At 43.5% G+C, this 18,913-nt stretch overlaps 1 protein-coding gene across 2 annotated transcripts in view; it reads right to left on the bottom strand.

Annotated features, from left to right (window-relative positions):
- Positions 1–18,913, bottom strand: part of qars1 (glutaminyl-tRNA synthetase 1) — a 60,021-nt gene that overhangs the window by 2,969 nt on the left and 38,139 nt on the right. For both annotated transcript variants that reach the window (XM_020513904.2, XM_048606279.1), the window contains 8 exons: positions 17,871–17,963; positions 11,134–11,271; positions 9,991–10,078; positions 6,467–6,610; positions 5,777–5,881; positions 5,393–5,485; positions 4,545–4,672; positions 3,359–3,425 (listed from right to left, as the gene is read on the bottom strand). In XM_020513904.2, the coding sequence (XP_020369493.1) occupies positions 3,359–3,425; positions 4,545–4,672; positions 5,393–5,485; positions 5,777–5,881; positions 6,467–6,610; positions 9,991–10,078; positions 11,134–11,271; positions 17,871–17,963 (856 nt within the window). The remainder of the gene's footprint in view (positions 1–3,358; positions 3,426–4,544; positions 4,673–5,392; positions 5,486–5,776; positions 5,882–6,466; positions 6,611–9,990; positions 10,079–11,133; positions 11,272–17,870; positions 17,964–18,913) is intronic.

Raw genomic sequence — 18,913 nt, 5'->3', positions numbered from 1 at the left:
GGGTTAAGAAGGCAGCTTACTGTAACTTTGTCCAGTGCAATTAGGGATGGGCAGTAAATGCTGACCTTGCCTGCGATTCCCACACCTCATAAACAAATAAAAAAAAACACCATAACCAAAAACATGGTGCCCAGATATAGCACTCCATGAAGCCGTACCAGTGCTTTATATTAAAAGAAAAAGTTTATCAAAATATCCTTGCACTTGACTCTAAGCCTTGGATCTCATATCTTCTTCAGCCATTTCACAATTGTCTTATCATCTAAAAAATAATTTGCTCATACATATCCCCAAGTCTCACCGCTTCTATGGCTCTTAGAATGTTGTGACGGGGAATGGCCAAACCCCTCTGAAGGTTAAACTAAAACACAAGCCCCAATTGGTTATGACGGGAGTTGGGGTTCCCCTCTAATGATTACCCCCTGAACACCCAGAGATGCTCGCCTTTTCCCTCATAATCTATTAGAAGACTGGTTAAAAGAAAGAAAATCCCTGATCTCCACTTTACAAGTTACAAGTAACAAGAAACAATTTATTTATTTAACCCAACAATGAACAAATTAACAAAATTACTAACAAACCAACAATCCCCCCCCCAAACTTCTAACTACTTCCTAACTGGTCTAAATTCTACTGGAATACTGTTTAAATAAAGACAAGTCCCACTAACATAAACCCAATTAATAAGAAACAATAAATTATAATTTAATCTCTCCAAGTTCGGACTGACTGTCTTCTGGAATATTCTGCCGTCTCCGCTCTCTTCACAAATGCTTTTCTTCCATTAATTCTGCTGTTAGGAATGTTTTATCTCTATAATTTCTTCAGTGAGGACTTTGAGCTATAATATGGTGGTACCTTTGATTAATTAGATGGGATTTCTCCGGGAGCTGAATGGTGCTAACTCTGGCAGGTGGCGGATGGCTCCCTCTTTCAGACAGCAGTTGGCTCTCCCGGACTTTCCAAACGCCCTCATCTTATCTACCTGTACTGACACAATCAAATTCTTATAATAGGATTGTGTTGACAACCCAAAACCATTCAGATTTAAATTCAATTGATTTTCTGTATCTAGGTGCTTTGGTTAAATTAATTGGCCAAATTCCAACTCGTTTTCACAACATCAAAACAAGACTGCTGTTTTGCCTGCCACCTGTATGGCATTTTTTTGATGCAGTTGTTTCACTTTTTGATGCTCTCTGTACTGGCAATTTCATCTGATGCTCACAGACATACTTTTTTTTAAATTTCTAAGTACAGACAAAACACAAATCTCTTAAAGGAACCACACATTTTAGCTCCCTGCCTTCCACTTCACAATTGCTCTACCCAACTTCGAACAAGAATTTACATACAGCAAACTTTGTTTTAATCAGCACCTTACGAACTGGCACTCTCGATAAATCAGCAAAAGTTATGTACCTCAAGTACCACAAAATTTACTGTATTATAGCAATCTCTGCAATGTCCAAGAGTCAGTTGAGGGTGAGAATGAGAAGATTGTCTGCTGTTAAGTTTTAAGTCACAGTTGCATTACTATTTAAATTATTTATGTTGTAGATAAAGTATAACAATGGTGTGTATACGCCCTGCATTATGTTTCTATTACTTAGTGTGTGTTTTTACAATGATTATGTGGACCTCTTGATCATCCGGTACATTCCTGGTCCCAGACGTACTTGTTAATAAAGGGTTTGCTATACTTTATTTCTTATTGCCGCTCTTCATTCATTTCACTAAAATGTCCTATAAACCCAAATCTAGGTCACTGATATAGATCAGAGCCCTGGCAATCCCACTTGTAAACCCTCCACCAATCAAAAAAAACAACCATCCATCACTACTCTTTTTTTCTGTCACTCAGCCGACTTCATATCCATCCCATAGGCTTCAGCTTTGCTGGCAGGCTAGTTCTGTGGCACACTTATTATACGCCTGTTGGAAGTTATGTACACATCAACCACATTGATCCCCTCTGTCACTTCATCAAAAAAATGTCATGAGCTTCTTCAGTATCCTTGAAACACTGCAGCAGTACTGTTTACAGCATTAGCAGAACTGGAGTCAATGGGAATGAGGGGGAAATCTCTACACTGGTTGGTGTCATACCTGACATAAAGAAAGATTCTTGTTTTTTTCAAGGTCAAACATCTCAGCTCCACACATTTTTACAGGAGACCTTCAGGATCATGTCCCAGACCCAATTCCTTCAGCTGCTTCATCAATGCCCTTCCCTCCATCAGAAGGTCAGAAGTGGGAATGTTTGCTGATGATTACACAATGTTCAGCACCATTCGTGATTTAGATACTGAATGCAGCAAGACATATACAATATCCAGGTTTGAGCTGACAAATGACATTTGTGCCACACTAGTGACCATCTCCAATAAGAGAGAATCTAACCATAATCCTTGACATTCAATGACACAATCATTACCGAATTCTCCCACTATCAACATCCTGGGAGTTGCCATTTACCAGAAGCTCAACTGAACTCGCCATATAAACACTGGCTACAAGAGCAAGTCAGAGGTTGGGAATCCTACAAGTAACTCACCTCTTGACTCCCAAAGCTTGTCCAGCATCTACATGGTACAAGTCAGGGGTGTGATGGAATACTCCCCACTCACCTGAATGGCTGCAGCTCCAACAACAGAAGTGTGCCACTGTCCAGGACAAAGCAGCCCGCTTGATTGGCACTACATCAACAAACACCCACTCCCTCCATGACCACTGACACTCAGTAGCAGCAGTGTGTACTATCTACAAGATGCACTTGCACGGTGGGTCTACCTACAGCAGCTCAAGGTGACAGCTCACCCCTGGTTTCTCAAGGGCACTTTGGATGGGCATTAAATGCTGCCCCAGCCAACTACATCCACATTCCATGAATGAATAAAAAAGGTCTTTGACCAATAGATGGTGGTAGGTGCCTGGAACACACTGCCAGGTGGTAGTAGAAAGAGATACAATAGCAAAGTTTAAGAAGCATTTAGACACACACATGAACAGGCAGGAAATATAGGGGTATAGATCATGTGCAGGCAGATGGGATTAGTTTAGAATGGCATCATGGTCAGCATAGACACGGTGGATCGAAGGGCCTGTTCCTGTGCTGTACTGTACTGTTCTATGTTCTAATTCTCAAGCCTCCGCAGCACGGAATGATCTAGTCCACCTGAAGATAGCAATGCATCTTCAAACTGTTCCTTTCCAAGGCAGACCCATCTACCACATTTAAACATTTACCCTGAATCTAAACCATTCTTAAGGACCCTATGCTGCTCACTTTGCAAGTTTAACAAGTCCCAGTCTGAAAAATGTAACCTTGGATAAGCATCAGTTGTTGGATACTCACTGGGTTAATATCACTCAGGAAGCCTCCGGGTACCTCACTGGGGTCCTCAGGACATTTATGGAGGAAGCTGCAAATATAAAATAAACAGGAATCAAATGTCAACGTCAGACAACGGCCAACAGCCCAAACATATAATCATAAAGATACTTTGATTTTAATATTGCTTTTGAAGACTGTGAAAAATTGATTTATTTCAAATTTTATGGATGGACCTGGAATGATTCCTTTAAAAGAGATGGTTGAAACTAGGGACTTTGGAATTTTATTTAACAACGCTTTGTGTAAATCATGTGACTGGCATTAACTGCTTGTTTTGCATCAGACCCATTCTGAGGAAGGGTCACCGGACCCGAAAGGTTAACTCTGATTTTTTCTTCACAGTTGCTGCCAGACCTGCTGAGTTTTACCAGCAACTTCTGTTTTTGTTCCTATTTTGAATAGGGACTGGCTTGGAGAGGTTTTTACTTCATCTGGCTCAGTTGTGGGAAAGTTTGCTCAAACCAAGCTGCTCAGCTGATTTCTCTCTTTTTTTTTAAAGAAAGAAAACCCTCTTGTTGTGTGCAAGGTGAAACTTATTTATCTGACCCAAAATCTTCTGTAACCCCCTAGTCCTAGTACTTTCAGTTAATGGGGATAAGATTTCTTTGTCTATCTTATCTAAATCTCTCAATCTTGTACACCGCTATCTAATCTCCCTCGCTCCAAGGAGAAAAGCCCCAGGTTCTCCAATTTTAACACTGTAGATCAAAGTATACTGGGGATAATATGATTAAATTACAAGGATGGACACATAGACTTGTATTCCCTCAGGTGTTGTGGTGAAAGGTGTGCGATTTATATATATTAAAATCATATCTTTTAAAAGAGTTTGTATTTCAAACTAGTGCTTTTGTATTTTCTTATCAAGGTGTTTAACAATAAATTAGGTTAGACTTTTCAGAACCATGATTTTGAACCAGTGCACATCAGAGAGCAGCTGACTGCAGGTGTCCTAAAGCATTAACGGAAGGTTGTTTATGTTGTGGGATTTTACAACAGGTAAAGTGAACATTAGCTCAGAAGCTAGAACAAACACCTTTTATAAAAATTTTTGTTAAAAGCTTCCGAATTAAACTCAAAGGAGACCCAATGGAGTCAGATGCAAGAGAAATTGTGTACAATTTACACTCCCTCAGATACAACTTACAGTCTCTCATAAAGTCGTAGTTCACAGATTAGAGGACTCGACACCCAGTGAATAAAGGCCTTTGGTTTCTCAGCTGTCTCCGATTTCACGCTAGTTGCCTCCAACTCGACCACTTTCCCATTCTTATTCTGTAAGGTGCAAAATACAACCAATTGAAATATTTCCTGTTGATTGGATCCCACTAGTTTAAGTCTTCCCAGAGGACTTATGACTCTTGTTTAACAGTTTTCACTCTACAAGTTAGACTATCTGCTTTCTGTAATATATAACCAACCTGAGGACCAGCCAACCTCCAAACATCACAGTATTGTTCTCCCAAACAACAGACAGTGCATGCCAAGGGGAGTCAGTTTTGAAGCCTGTGGATGATACAGCATAAACACAGCTGAAAACCACAGCCCATTGAGGAGAGAGCAGACTGCTACATGGGAGCTTACAAACCGGCAGGAACAGATTGCAGAAGGATCTTTAGGTTCTGATTGGGAAACTGTACTTCCCACACTGCTTGTTGCTTCCAGGGCCTGGGGAAACGACGTGCAGACAGTGTCTATCACCAAGACCCAAGCCCATCAGCTGAGTGGTCTGTCAATTGGACTGGTCAGTGTCCAAAGCAGATAATTCAAACTGACAGGTTACCCAGCCAATGACTACTGTTCTTAAGTCTGTTTCCAAATCCTGGGCACCTAAAGATGGTTTGGGGGCTGGGGGTGGAAGGAACCAAGAGAATTTTGGGGTGAGGCTCTATATAGGCAAGGTTTGGGGCAGCAGATGGAGAGAGAGCGAGATGGTTAAGGGCTGGTGATTTCTGTCCCTAGCCTTAGCTGCATTCACTGGTGACAAACACTTACCTTGATAACTCTCTGCACTGAGATGACGAAGCCAGCATGTCGCAGTCCAACTGATTGCTGAGGGGTCAGTCGCTTATAACCCTTCTCAGTCACCTGCACACAAAGCAAATGTAGACCAATATCAGTGGCATACAGAAAACACCAACTATGAGGAACAGGACTCTCAGCCCATGGACTACGGTTGTGATGTGTTATCAGAAGGAATGGGTGGTCACATGGAGCACTCACTGTTGCTGTACAGATGATGAAGACTTGCAGCCTGACCAGGCAGTGCGTAGCAAGCCCAAGCTGACTCTGAGTCACGATCACTTGCTGAATCCTGAGCCTGGGTTAGTACACAGCAAAGCACCAAGAAACAGACAGACAGTAAGTTCAGTGTCTTACCTCCCGGAAATCAGACTGCTCGATGTAGATGGTGGACGTGATCGGCACCGTGTGAAATCCCTTACTTTCATCTGCTGGAAAGTTTGGAACAGAGATTTCCAGTGGCTGAGGACAAAAAAAAAAGATATAGTATCATAGTAGCACAATATTCACACATAGTTGCTGCCCTGAAGAAGCATACGTACACAAACCTACTGCTCCAGACAATATGCACACACGCAGACAGGCACACAAACACTGTGTACAGTGGTCAAGGCTGGGTACAGACAGGCATATGCAATGCCAATTCCAGATCCTCCCTCAGGGTCTTGGAAGGAAGGGAACGAGGGGCTTGGGTGGCTAGCAGTTAGGGAAGAAAGTGAGATTGGCTACGTGGAGAGACATTAAGGAGTTTGGCACATGGGGATGGACGGGTCAGGGGTATCAGGGAGCAAAGTAGCAGTGCTTGAAAAACATCACACAGTGTGCACTTGCAATGTGGTTCTTGCTGCATGCTCAGTAACTATGCTAAAACATGGAGGCAGCACTACTCTGCTACATTATTTACAAATCATGCTAACCTGAAAATGCACCACTGAATGCCCTTTTTTTTTTTTTACTGGGGAGGGGTGTGAAGGCGTCTGTACTTTAAGTGCAATACGTACAGAGGACAGAAGCATACTGCCCAACAACGTAACATGGAAATATTACCTGGTCGGATGGGAAGTTTGTAATAATCACTTTCAGTGGCTCAAGAACAGCCATTGCCCGAGGTGCTGTCTCATTGAGAACATCTCGTACACATGACTCCAGCAGATGAGGCTCCATTGTTGTCTGGGCAACTGTTACCCCAACCTGTAGGAGAAAGAGAGAACATAACCATCAACTGATGCACCATAGCAGCTGAGTTTCTCCAGCACTTTCCGTTTTATTGCAGATTGCTGGCATCCCTCATAACTTGCTTGTATGCTTTTATTCCACAGAAATGTAATCAATCTGGGTGAAGTTAAGAAGCAACAAGAGGTAGAATATATTAGTGTAGGTTCTCTACAGTTCTCCAAACCTTAGTCAAGTCACCAGCCTCACCAGACCATAGGACTGTTCTCTCATTACAGAGGGACGACTGGTTGTGATTTAACCTCAGGGTCACCATATCTCACGTGGGGGGAGGATCCTTCACTGTAACCTCAGCTGGTGTGGGGATTGAACTCAGACTACTGGCATTGCACTGCCTCGCAAACCAATCATTCAGCCAACTGAGCTAAACCAGGCCTGGCATTAAGTAGGAAATATGAGATGCATGCAGCAAGAGTGTACAATAATCGTGCATGACTTTAATTCACATATAGACAGGGCAAACTATATTTTTACAATAGTAGTGGCGGATGAATTCCTGAAGTGTGGACTTTTAGCCAAACTGATGAGGAACCAACTCAGGGGCAAGCAATCCTAGATTGGTTCTGTGTAATGAGAAAGGATTCATTAATAATTTTGTTGTGAGTGGTCCTTTTGGGAAAAATGACCGTAACACAATAGAATGCTTCATTGGGAAAGAAACTGAAGTAATCCAATCAAAGTTGGGTGCTAAATCTAAACAAAAGAAACTACGAAAGTATGTGGTGGGAAATTGTTGCAATAGATAAAAGTGGATAGTGGATAGGCAATGACTAATACTTCATGAATGAATGCATTGCATTAGTTCTACATTCATTTTGGGCAAAAGCACCCTGAAGAAAAGTGGCTAACTATGCCTAACAAAACAAATTAGGGATAGTATTAGATCCAAAGAGCAGTAATATAAAAGTTGCTAGCAAAGTAGCAAGTCTGAGGATTTGGAATTCAGCAAAGGAGGACCCAGAGATTGATTAAGAAGGGAGAAAAAGAATGAGATTTAACTTCCAAGGTAATAAAAAGCAGACTGTAAGAGCTTCTGCAAGTATGTAAAAAGAAAAAGATTAGTGAAGACATGTGTAGGGTCCTTACAGTCTAAAACAGCAGAATTGGTAATGTAGAACAAGGACATAGCACAGCAATTAAACAAATAACTTAGTTTTGTTTTTACAGAGGACAACAAAAACAATTTTCCAAGAATGTTAGGGAGGCAAGTGTCTATTAGGGAAGGAAGTATTAGAGAAAAATGGTATTATTAAACAAAAAATGAATCGAGAAATTAATGGAACTGAAAGCTGCTAAATCCCCACCCAGGGTACTAAAGGAGAAACAGTCAATGCATTTACAGCCATAGTCATAGAGATATACAGCACGGAAACAGATCCGTTGGTCCAACTCGTGCATGCCACCAGATATCTTAAATAAATCTAGTCCCATTTGCCAGCATTTGGCACACATCCCTCTAAACCCTTCCGATTCATATAACCATCCAGATGCCTTTTAAGTGTTGTAACTGTACCAGCCTCCACCACTTCCTCTGGCAGCTCATTCCATACATGTACCACCCTGTGTGAAAAAATTGCCCCTTAGGTTCCTTTCAAATCTTTTCCCTCTCACCGTAAACCTATACACTCTAGTTTTGGATTCCCCCACCCTGGGGGAAAAGACCTTGTCTGTTTACCCTACCCTATTTTATAAACCTCTAAGGTCACGCCTCAGCCTCTGACACTCCAGGGAAAATAGCCCCAGTCTTGTAAATTGTGGAACAGTCTCAGTAGATTGGAGGATAGAAATATAACCCCACAGTTTAAAAAAGGAGGGAGAAAGTAAACAGACTTACAGACAAGTTAGCCAAACATCGGGAGTAGGGAAAATGCTGGAATCCATTAAAAAGGGTGCGATAAAAGTACATTTAGAAGTTACAAACAGGGTCAGACAAAGTCAACAGGATTTATGACTGTGATAAACCTACAAGAGCTTTTTTTGAGGTCATAACTAGGAGAATAAATGCAGGCAAATCAGTGAAAGAAGTATATTTAGATTCTCAGAAAGTGTTTGGTAGCGTCCCACATTGGTTACTGTGTAAAATCAAATCTCATGTGATTACTGGTAATACATTGGCATAGATTGAAATTTCCTTAGCAGACAGGAAAGAAAGAGTAGAAATAAATGGGTCATTTTCAGAGGAGAAAGCAGCAGCTAGTGGGGTACTTCAGGGATCATTACCCGAACCCCAGCTATTCACAATATATATCAATGATTTGGATGAGGGAATCACATGTAACATTTCCAAGTTTGCTGATGGCACAATACTGGACTCAATTGAGAGTGGTGAGGAGGATGTAGAGAGCCTTCAAGGTGATTTCAGACAAATTGAAGGAGTGGGAAAACACATGGCAGATGCAGTACAACTTTACCAAATGTGAACTGCCCACTTTGGTAGGAAAAAAACAGAATGGCAAAGTATTACTTAAACGGTGATAAATTGGGAAATGTTGATGTACAAAGGGTCATGGGTATCCTTGTACACCACTCATTGAAAGCAAGAATTCAGTAAGCAGAATTGCCTTCATTGCAATAGAATTTGAGGACAGGAGCAAGAATGTCTTGTTGTAGCTGTGCAGGGCCTTGGTGAGATTACACCTAGAGTACTGTGCGCGGTTTTGGTCTTTTTACCCAAGAAAAGATATATTTGTCATAGAGGGAGTGCAGCAAAGCCTCACCGGATTGATTCCTGTGATTGCAGGTTTGTCTTACAATGGTCAAATGGATTTGTATTCCCTGGGGCTCAGAAGAATGATCTCATTGAAACGTACCATATTTTGATAGGGCTGGACAGACTGGATGCAGGAATGGTGTTTGCTGTGTCTGGGAAACCAAAACAAGGGGTCACAGTCTCAGGACACATGATAGGCCTGAGATAAGGAACAGTCTCTTTATTTAGAGGGTGCTGAATCTGTTAAATTCTCTACAACAGAAAGCTGTGGAGGTGAGATACTGAATAAATTTAGGAAAGAAATTATACAGGAATGTACCATTAAGAAAGATGATCGACCCTGATCGTATTAAATGGCTCAACAAATCAATGACCTACTCCTGCTCCTATTTCCTATCTTTCTACAGGTCAACCACCTTCATCGGGGGATGAGAAAGTATTTAGAAGAATATCCCAAGGCAAAATTAACAGATCCCAGCACTGTTACAGACTACGTCAGTTCCAAATTGTGCCTGGCAGCAGCCGGAGTTTCTCAATCATATGCAGCCTCCAGTGAATTAAAACAGCTGCTGTAACTTGTTGTAAATGGGTAAGCAGGTCAGGTATTTAATGACATCAAACATCTCACCTTGGCACAGAAGTTGTTGATTGCCTCTGGAGGGAAGCCTCTCCTACGAAGGGCAGTCAGTGTAAACAAACGGGGATCGTCCCAGTCCCTACAGGAGACAAGAAACAACATCAGAGAAACCTAGAAAACAAAGAGGACAAGGTACCAACTGACCGGAACGGCTGTACAGGCAGCAGTCCTTAAAGCCCCTCCTTTACTTGATGAGTTTTTGGTTTGTTTACAGGATGGGAGTCACTGACTAGGCCTAAATTTATTGTCCAGTCCCAATTGCCCATGAAATTGCTTCTGGTCCATGTGGTATGGGTACGCAAGCAACACTCAAATTGTCATTTGCTACTAAGTGTTGCTGAAAAAAAAAGACATTTTATTGAATTTTTCAGTTTACACTTATCAAGACAATGTGAGAATTACCAAAGGAAAACAACATGCAGTATAATTTTTTGTGAATTGCCCTGATGAATGCAAAGCAAACTGCTTAAACAAAATGCATCCTTCTTCAACAGTATTCAAGGATTCTCAGTTGTTCGGGAAGTATGTAAAGAGGTCAGGAGAAAGCCTTGGCAAATCCCAAACTGAGCATTGGTAAGTAGGTTATTGCTGCATAAATATCACTTCTGACTCTGTCAAGATGGTTGGAACTTAGACACTAACCAGAGGAGCTTCTCAGTGATGTCTTGGGATTTAAACTCATGTCACATTAATGCAGAGTTCTTATAATCTTACCACGGCACCCGTTTCATCACAATGCTCATTGTTACCATATTACCACTATGTTACCACACCCTTACCTGTGACTTAAATCCATAGTCATTGAAATTATATTATCACTAGATGATTAACCCAGGGATCCAATTGTTGGAAAAAAAAACGTGCGATTCACTAATGTCACTTAGGGAAGGAAATTTGTTGTCCTTACCCAGTCTGGCCCACCTATGATTCCAGACCCACAGCAATGTGGTTGATTCTTAACTAGCCTCCGAGCAATTAGGAATGGACAATAAATGCTGGCCCAGCCAGCGATGCCCACATGATAGGAAAAAGCACCTTTCCCCAGGGCTTTAATTGCAGCCATTGCCCAATACAATGTTTCTGAGTTACATTCTCAACCACAAATAATCAAATAGTATAAATACAATCTGTTACCTTACGATGCCAGTCTCTACCAGCTTGATAATCTTTCTCTTTGATACCACTGTATAGTGTAGATTCAGCCGTCCATATTCCCACTGCACAGGGCAGTAAAGGTCCAGAGCATTACACAGCCAGTAGTAGGAGGACCGTCTGCAGAGAGCACATTGGGTAAAGTTAACACCTCATACAGTCTCCCACATGTTTTCCCCTCCCTATTAGGATATCATTTCACTGTACTGGGGATCAGCTAATTCAGAACTGAGAGGGCATCAAACCAATGCTATCCTGATCAGACAATTTTGAATACAACACCAAATGTTACTTAAAAAATATCCTTTCTGAACCACTTTAAAAATCTCGTCCTCGACAAACAACTTTTCCTTGTTTGCAAGGAATGAGATGTTGTCTGATTCACTGATCCTGTCGAAAAACCACGGACATTCATTATAGAGGATTAAATTGTACAATGACTCAGCATCCAAGCTGTCTGAGCATGTGACATTTTTTTAAAAATTTACTCATGGGATGTGAGCATTGCTGGCTGGCCAGCATTTACTACCTGTCCTTATTTGCCCTTGAGAAGGTGGGGATGATCTGCCTTCTCAAACCGCTGCAGTCCACATGCTATGGGTTGACCCACAATGCTGTTAAGGAGGGAATTCCAGAATTTTGACCTAGTGACAGTGAAAGAACAGCTATATATTTCCAAATCAGGATGGTGAGTGGCTTGGAGGGAAACTTGCAGGGAATGGTGTTCCTATATATCTTCTGCCATTGTCCTTCTAGATGGAAGTGGCGTGGGTTTGGAAGGTGCTGTCTGAGGATCTTTGGTGAATTTCTGCAGTGCATCTTATAGATAGTACACACTGCTGCTACTGAGTGCAATTGTGGAGGGAGGGGATGCTTGTGGATGTCGTGCTAATCAAGCGGGCTGCTTTGCCCTGGATGGTGTCAAGCTTCTTGAGTGTTGTGGGAGCAGCACCCAACCAGGAAAGTAAGGAATATTCCATCACACTGTTCAATTGTGCCTTGTAGGTGATGGACAGGCTCTGGGGAGTCAGAAGGGGAGTTACTTGCCACAGTATTCCTTGCCTATGACTTGCTCTTGTAGCCACTGTGTTTATATGGCAAGTCCAGTTGAGTTGCTGGTCAATAGTAACCCCAAGAATGTTGATAGAGGGGGATTCAGTGATGGCAACACCATTGAATGTCAAGGGCAGTGGTTAGATTGTCTCTTATTGGAGATGATCATTGCCTGGCATTTGTTTGGTGCGCACTTACTTGGCACTTAGAGTCATTGAGATGTACAGCACAGAAACAGACCCTTCGGTTAAACTCATCCATGCCGACCAGATATCCAAAATAAATCTCGTCCCATTTGCCAGCATTGGCCCATATCCCTCTAAACCCTTCCTATACATATACCCATCCAGATGACTTTTAAATGTTGTAATCTACAAACCTCCACCATTTGCCCTGGCAGCTCATTCCACACAACACCACCCTCTGCGTTAAAAAGTTGCCCCTTAGGTCTCTTTTGTATCTCTCGCCTCTCACTTTAAACCTGTGTCCTTTAGTTTTGGACTCCCTCACCCCAGGGAAAAGAACTTGCCTAGTTACCCTATCCATTTCCCTCATGATTTTGTAAGCCTCTATTAAGTCACCCCTCAGCCTCTGGTGCACCAGGGAAAATAGCCCAAGCCTATTCAACCTCTCCCTATAGCTCAAACCCTTCTACCCCGGCAACATCCTTGTAAATCTTTCCTGAACCTTTTCTAGTTTCACAACATCCTTCCAATAGGAGAGAGGCCAGAATTGCACACAATACTCCAAAAGTGGCCGAACCAATGTCCTGTACAGCTGCAACAAGACCTCCCACACATGTAACGCACTGTCCAATCCTCGTGCACTGACCAATAAAAGCAAGCGTACGAAACATTTTCTTCATTATCCTATTTACCTGCAACTCCACTTTCAGGGAACTAGGAACTTGCACTCCAAGGTCTCTTTGTTCAGCCACTCTCCCTAGGACCTTACCATTAAGTGTATAAGTCCTGCCCTGATTTGCCTTTCCAAAATGCAGCACCTTACACCTATCTAAATTAAACTTCACCTGCCACTCCGTGGCCCATTGGCCCATCTGATCAAGATCCCATTGTACTTTGAGGTAACCTCCTTTGCTGTCCACTACACCTCCATTGTTCAATGAAACAAGATCTGGAGAATATCTAGGTTTGGGCTGACATGGACTACTTCAGTATCTGAGGAGTCGCAAATGGTGCTGAACATTGTGCAATCATCGGCGAACATCTCCACTTCTGACTTTATGAGGGAGGGAAGGTCATTGCTGAAGCAGCTGGAGATGGTCGGGCTGAGGACACTACCCTGAGGAACTCCAGCAGAGATGTCCTAGAGCAGAGAAGACTGATCTCCAACAACCTGAACCATCTTCCTATGGGTCAGGTATGACTCCAACCAGCAGAGAGTTTATCCCCTGATGCCCATTGATTCCAGTTTTGCTAGGGCTCCTTGATACCACACTCAGTCGAATGCAGCCTTGACATCAAGTGCAGTCATGCTCACCTCACCTCTGGAATTCAGCTCTTTAGTCTATGTTTGAACCAAGGCTAGAAGTCACACGACACCAGGTTTAGTCCAACAGGTTTATTTGAAATCACAAGCTATCAAAGCGCTGCTCCTTCGTCAGGGCTTCATTCTGCACAGATAAAAATGGCTGATACGAGGAACAAGCTGTCAGGTTTAGGCAGCAGCCAGACTGAAGTTACATCACCTCATTTCCACCATAAATCTGTTCCCAAATCCACTACCTCCCCCTCTCCAGTTAGTCAAGAGGACCCACTGTCTCCCTTAGACACCTTAAGTTACACCCATTTACATCTCTTTCTCCATCATTAACAACCCCTTTGTCTTTTGCACTTGGTCTCTGCCTCTGTCAAAAGTATAAAAAACACATTTTGTAACAATTTTCAGTTCAGAAGAGTTATACCAGATGCAAAACATGAACTATTTCTCTCACCACAGATGCTGCCAGGCCTGCTGAGTTTCTCTAGCATTCTGCTTGATCCTGAACTAATCCCACTGTTCCACACCTTTCCCACAGTTCTGCATCAATCCCAAAATAATCCAACAGCACTGTCTCTCTTTCCATATAGCCCTGTTGTCTTCTTCCTCACATATTTATGTAATTTTCATTTAAAGAGTTAATGGTCCCTGCCCTCAACCAGTATCTGTGGTAAACCAATGTTCCATTAACCTTTACAACAAAGCTATCCGTCCAAACCACTTTCCGGGGAACAATATTAAATTGATGCCACCTCAAGCTCTAATCCTCACCATTTTCCCCACCTTCTAATAGATCCCAAGTCAACACTTATTAGAAGTGGAAGATGATGGCCTAGCAGTATTATCACTAGACCATTAATCCAGAGACCCAGATAATGCTCTGGGGACGCAAGTTCGAATCCTGCCACAGCAGATGAAGAAAATTGAATTCAATAAAAAAAAAATCTGGAATTAAGAATCTACTGATGACCATGAAATTATTGTCAATTGTTGCAAAGTCTCCATCTGGTTCACTAATGGCCTTCAGGGAAGGAAATGTGCCACCCTCGCCTGGTCTGGCCTCCATATGACTCCAGACCCACAGCAATATGGTTGACTCTCAACTGCCCTCCAAGGTGGCCTAGCAAGCTACTCAGTTGGACCAATTGCTACAAAAGACTCAAAGAAATGAAACCGGACGGATCACCTGGCATCGACCTAGGCACTAGAAAAGACAACGGCAGAAATAGCCCTTTCAACCCTGCAGAGTCCTCCTTACTAACAGCAGGAGGCTAGTGCTAAAATTGGGAGAGCTGTCTCACAGACTAGTTAAGCAACAGCCTGACATAGTCATACTCGTGGAATCATACGTCACAATGTCCCAGACACCACCATCTCCATCCCTGGATATGTCCTGTCCCACCGGCAGGACAGACCCAGCAGAGGGGGTGGCACAGTGGGATACAGTCGGGTGTTGCTCTGGGAGTCCTCAACATTGACTCCAGACCCCAAGAAGTCTCACGGCTTCAGGTTAAACATAGGCAAGGAAACCTCCTGCTGATTACCACCTACCGTCCTCCCTCAACTGATGAATTGGCACTCCTCCACATGGAACAACACTTAGAGGAAGCACTGAGGATGGCAAGGGCACCAAATGTACTCTGGGTGGGGGATTTCAGTGTCCACCACCAAGAGTGGCTCAGCAGCAGTATTACTGATCGAGCTGGTCCGGTCCTAAAGGACATAGCTGTTAGACTGGGTGTGCCGCAGGTGGTGAGGGAACCAACAAGAGGGAAAAACGTTCTTGACCTCATACTTACCAATCTGCCAGCTGCAGTTGCATCTGTCCATGACAGTATCAATAAGAGTGACCATCGCACAGTCCTTGTGGAGGCAAAGTATCACCTTCACGTTGAGAATAGCCTTCATTGTGTTGAGTGGCACTACCAGTGTTAAATGGGACAGAATTCAAACAGATCGAGCAAATCAAGACTGGGCATCCATGAGATGCTGTGGGCCATCAACAGCAGCAAAAATTGTACTCCAGCATAATCTGAAACCTCATGGCCTGGCATATGCCCCACTCAACCATTACCATCAAACCAGGGATCAACCCTGGTTCAATGGAGAATGCAAGAGGGCATACCAGGAGCAGCAGGAGGCATACCTGAAGATGATGTATCAACCTGGTGAAGCCCCCAAACAGGACTACTTGCACGCCAAACAGCAAAAGTAGTAAGTGACAGACAGAGCTAAGCGATCCCACAACCAATGGATCAGACCTAAGCTCTGCAGTCCTACCACCTCCAGTCGCTAATGGAATTAAACAACTCACTGGAGGAGGAGGGTCCACAAATATCCCCATCCTCAATGATGGAAGAGCCCAGCACATCAGTGTAAAAGATAAGGCTGAAGCATTCGCAGCAATCTTCAGCCAGAAGTGCTGAGTGGATGATCCATCTTGGCCTCCTCGAGTAGTCCTCAGTATCACAGATACCAGTCTTCAGCCAATTTGAGTCATTCTACGTGATAGCAAGAAAAGGTTGGAGGATCTGGATATTGCAAAAGCTACAGGCCCAATCAATATTCCGGCAATAGCACTGAAAACGTGTGCTCCAGAACTTGCTGCTCCCCTAGCCAAGCTGTTCCAGTACAGTTACAACACTAGTATTGACCCGACAATGTGGAAAATTGCCCAGGTATGTCCTGTACACAAAAAACAGGACAAATTCAACCCGGCCATTTACCGCCCCATCAGTCTGCTCTCGATCATCAGTAAAGTGATGGAAGGTATCAGTAACAGTGCTATCAAGCAGCACGTGCTCAGTAATAACCTGCTCAGTGACGCCCAGTTTGGTTTCCGCCAGGGCCACTCAGCTCTTGACCTCATTACAGCCTTGGTTCAAACATGGACAAAAGACCTGAACTCCAGAGGTGAGATGACAGTGACAGCCCTTGATATCAAGCCTGCATTCAACCGAGTGTGGCATCATGGAGCCCTAGCAACACTGGAATCAATGGGCATTGGGGCAAACTCTCTGGTGGATACAGTCATACCTGACACATGGGAAGATGGTCATAGTTGTTGGAGGTCAGTCATCTCAGCTCCAGGACATCCCTGCAGGAATTTCTTAGGGTAGTGTCCTAGGCCCAACCATCTTCCTCAATGACATTCATTCCATCATAAGGTCAGAAGGGGGGACGTTCGCTGATGATTGCACAATGTTCAGCACCATTCGCGACTCCTCAGACAGTGAAGCAACCTGTGTCCAAATGCAACAAGATCTGGACAATATCCAGGCTTGGGCTGACAAGTGGCAAGTAACATTCGTGCCACACAAATGCCAGGCCATGATCATTACCAATAAGAGATAATGTAACCACTGTCCCTTGACATTCAACGGTGTTACCATCACTGAATCCCTCACTATCAACATCCTGGGAGTTATCATTGATCAGAAGCTCAACTGGGCTTGCCATATAAATGCACTGGCTACACAAGCAGCTCAGCAGCTAGGAATACTGCAGTGGCTAACTCACCTACTGACTCCATAAAGCCTGTTCACGATCTACAAGGCACAAGTCAGGAGTGTGATGGAATACTCCCCACTTGCCTGGATGGGTGCAGCCCCAACAACACAAGAAGCTTGACACCACCCAGCACAAAGCAGCCGCTTGATTGGCACCACATCCACAAACATCCACTCTCTCCACCACCGACGCTCAGTACACACTGCTGCTACTATCTACAAGATGCCCTGCAGAAATTCACCAAAGATCCTCAGATAGCACCTTCCAAACCCACGACCACTTCCATGTAGAAGGACAGGGGCAGTAGACATATGTGAACACCACCACCTTCAAGTTCCCCTCTAAGTCACTTACCATCCTGACTTGGAAATATATTGCCATTTCTTCACTGTCTTTGGGTCCAAATACTGGAATTCCCTCGCTAATGTCATTGTGGGTCAACCCACAGCAGGTGGACTACAGCAGTGCAAGAAGGCAGCTCACCACCACATTCTCAAGGGCAACTAGGATGGGCAATAAATGCTGGCCAGCCAGCAATGCCCACATTCCACAAAATGATTTAAAAAGGTGGCCCAAATCAGCAGCATTACTGGGATTTCTGCCGTATACGTACAGAGACCGGCTGGTCAAAGCATTTTCTATAAACAAGGACTTACCTAGCCTGGAATTCCTTGGTACAAAGTGAATGTGTGATGTGTTCGATGGAGTCACATAAACAATGTGTGTAGTCATACGTGGGATAGATACACCTTAAAAAAACAAACAGGTAAAATCAGTTAATTCAAGGCACATAGTACTTCTACATGTTACAAACAACAAGGTGCCTCAATGCTCTTTACATCAGAACAAAGGACAGGGCAGTAAATGCTGAGCAAGACGAGAAAGTGGAGTGCGTAAGGTTAGGGCAACCAGAGGCATGGCTGAATGGAAGTGGACATTTGAAGCTTGAGAGATGTCCAGTAAGTGCTGAACTCACAGGGAAAGCTTTTAATTCTAGGCACTTTACCACTAAATGGCACTGCACCAAGTTAAACCCTTCACCAGTGAAACGGGGAGACAAATAAAGCAGGTATACAGACCTGCAGACACAGCACCTTAAGGAATATTTCGGGGGTGGGTTGGGAGGATTGTTTTAGCATTGTAAACACACAGCAAGGTTAACCTCGCTAACCAACTGTTTCTGGTGACGTGCAGGAAACGGCTGCTTCTCAGCAGTTCAATCAGAGTGGAAAGTGTGGTACTGACTGGAGGGGTCATGGTGGTTGTAAGGGTGGTATAGCTTTTCTAGTTAACCCATAAAAGGGAACGGTAATGACCCTGAACTGTCCATTCTGTTGCCTTATGTCTCATCTGACTATACTCAAGTCAGAAGTGAAGTAACTCCAAGAAATGACTCCTTCATCCTCTGGGAATGTCACCTTCCCAACGCTAACTCCCATGTCCCCTTTTCCCACACCGAGCAGGGCTCTGAAGTCTGACTGCTACTTTCAGAATGTTAGTCTTTACATTTTACATCCATTTGGTCAGGAGGGGTCTGAACAGAGTAGAAAGGGAGTTACTGTTCCCATTGGTAGATGCACGGAGAACCAGAGGGCACAGATTTAAGACAAGTGGCGAAAGCAGCAATGATGACAAGAAGAAAAATCTTTTCAAGTAGTGAGTGGTTAGGATCCGGAAAGTGTGGTGCAGACAGACTCAA

The sequence above is a fragment of the Rhincodon typus genome, chromosome 16, assembly GCF_021869965.1.
Source record: "Rhincodon typus isolate 14 chromosome 16, sRhiTyp1.1, whole genome shotgun sequence".
In the NCBI taxonomy this organism is placed as follows: domain Eukaryota; kingdom Metazoa; phylum Chordata; class Chondrichthyes; order Orectolobiformes; family Rhincodontidae; genus Rhincodon; species Rhincodon typus.
The sequence above is the reverse complement of the archived record's forward strand: the minus strand, read 5'-3'. Positions and strand labels throughout refer to the sequence as shown.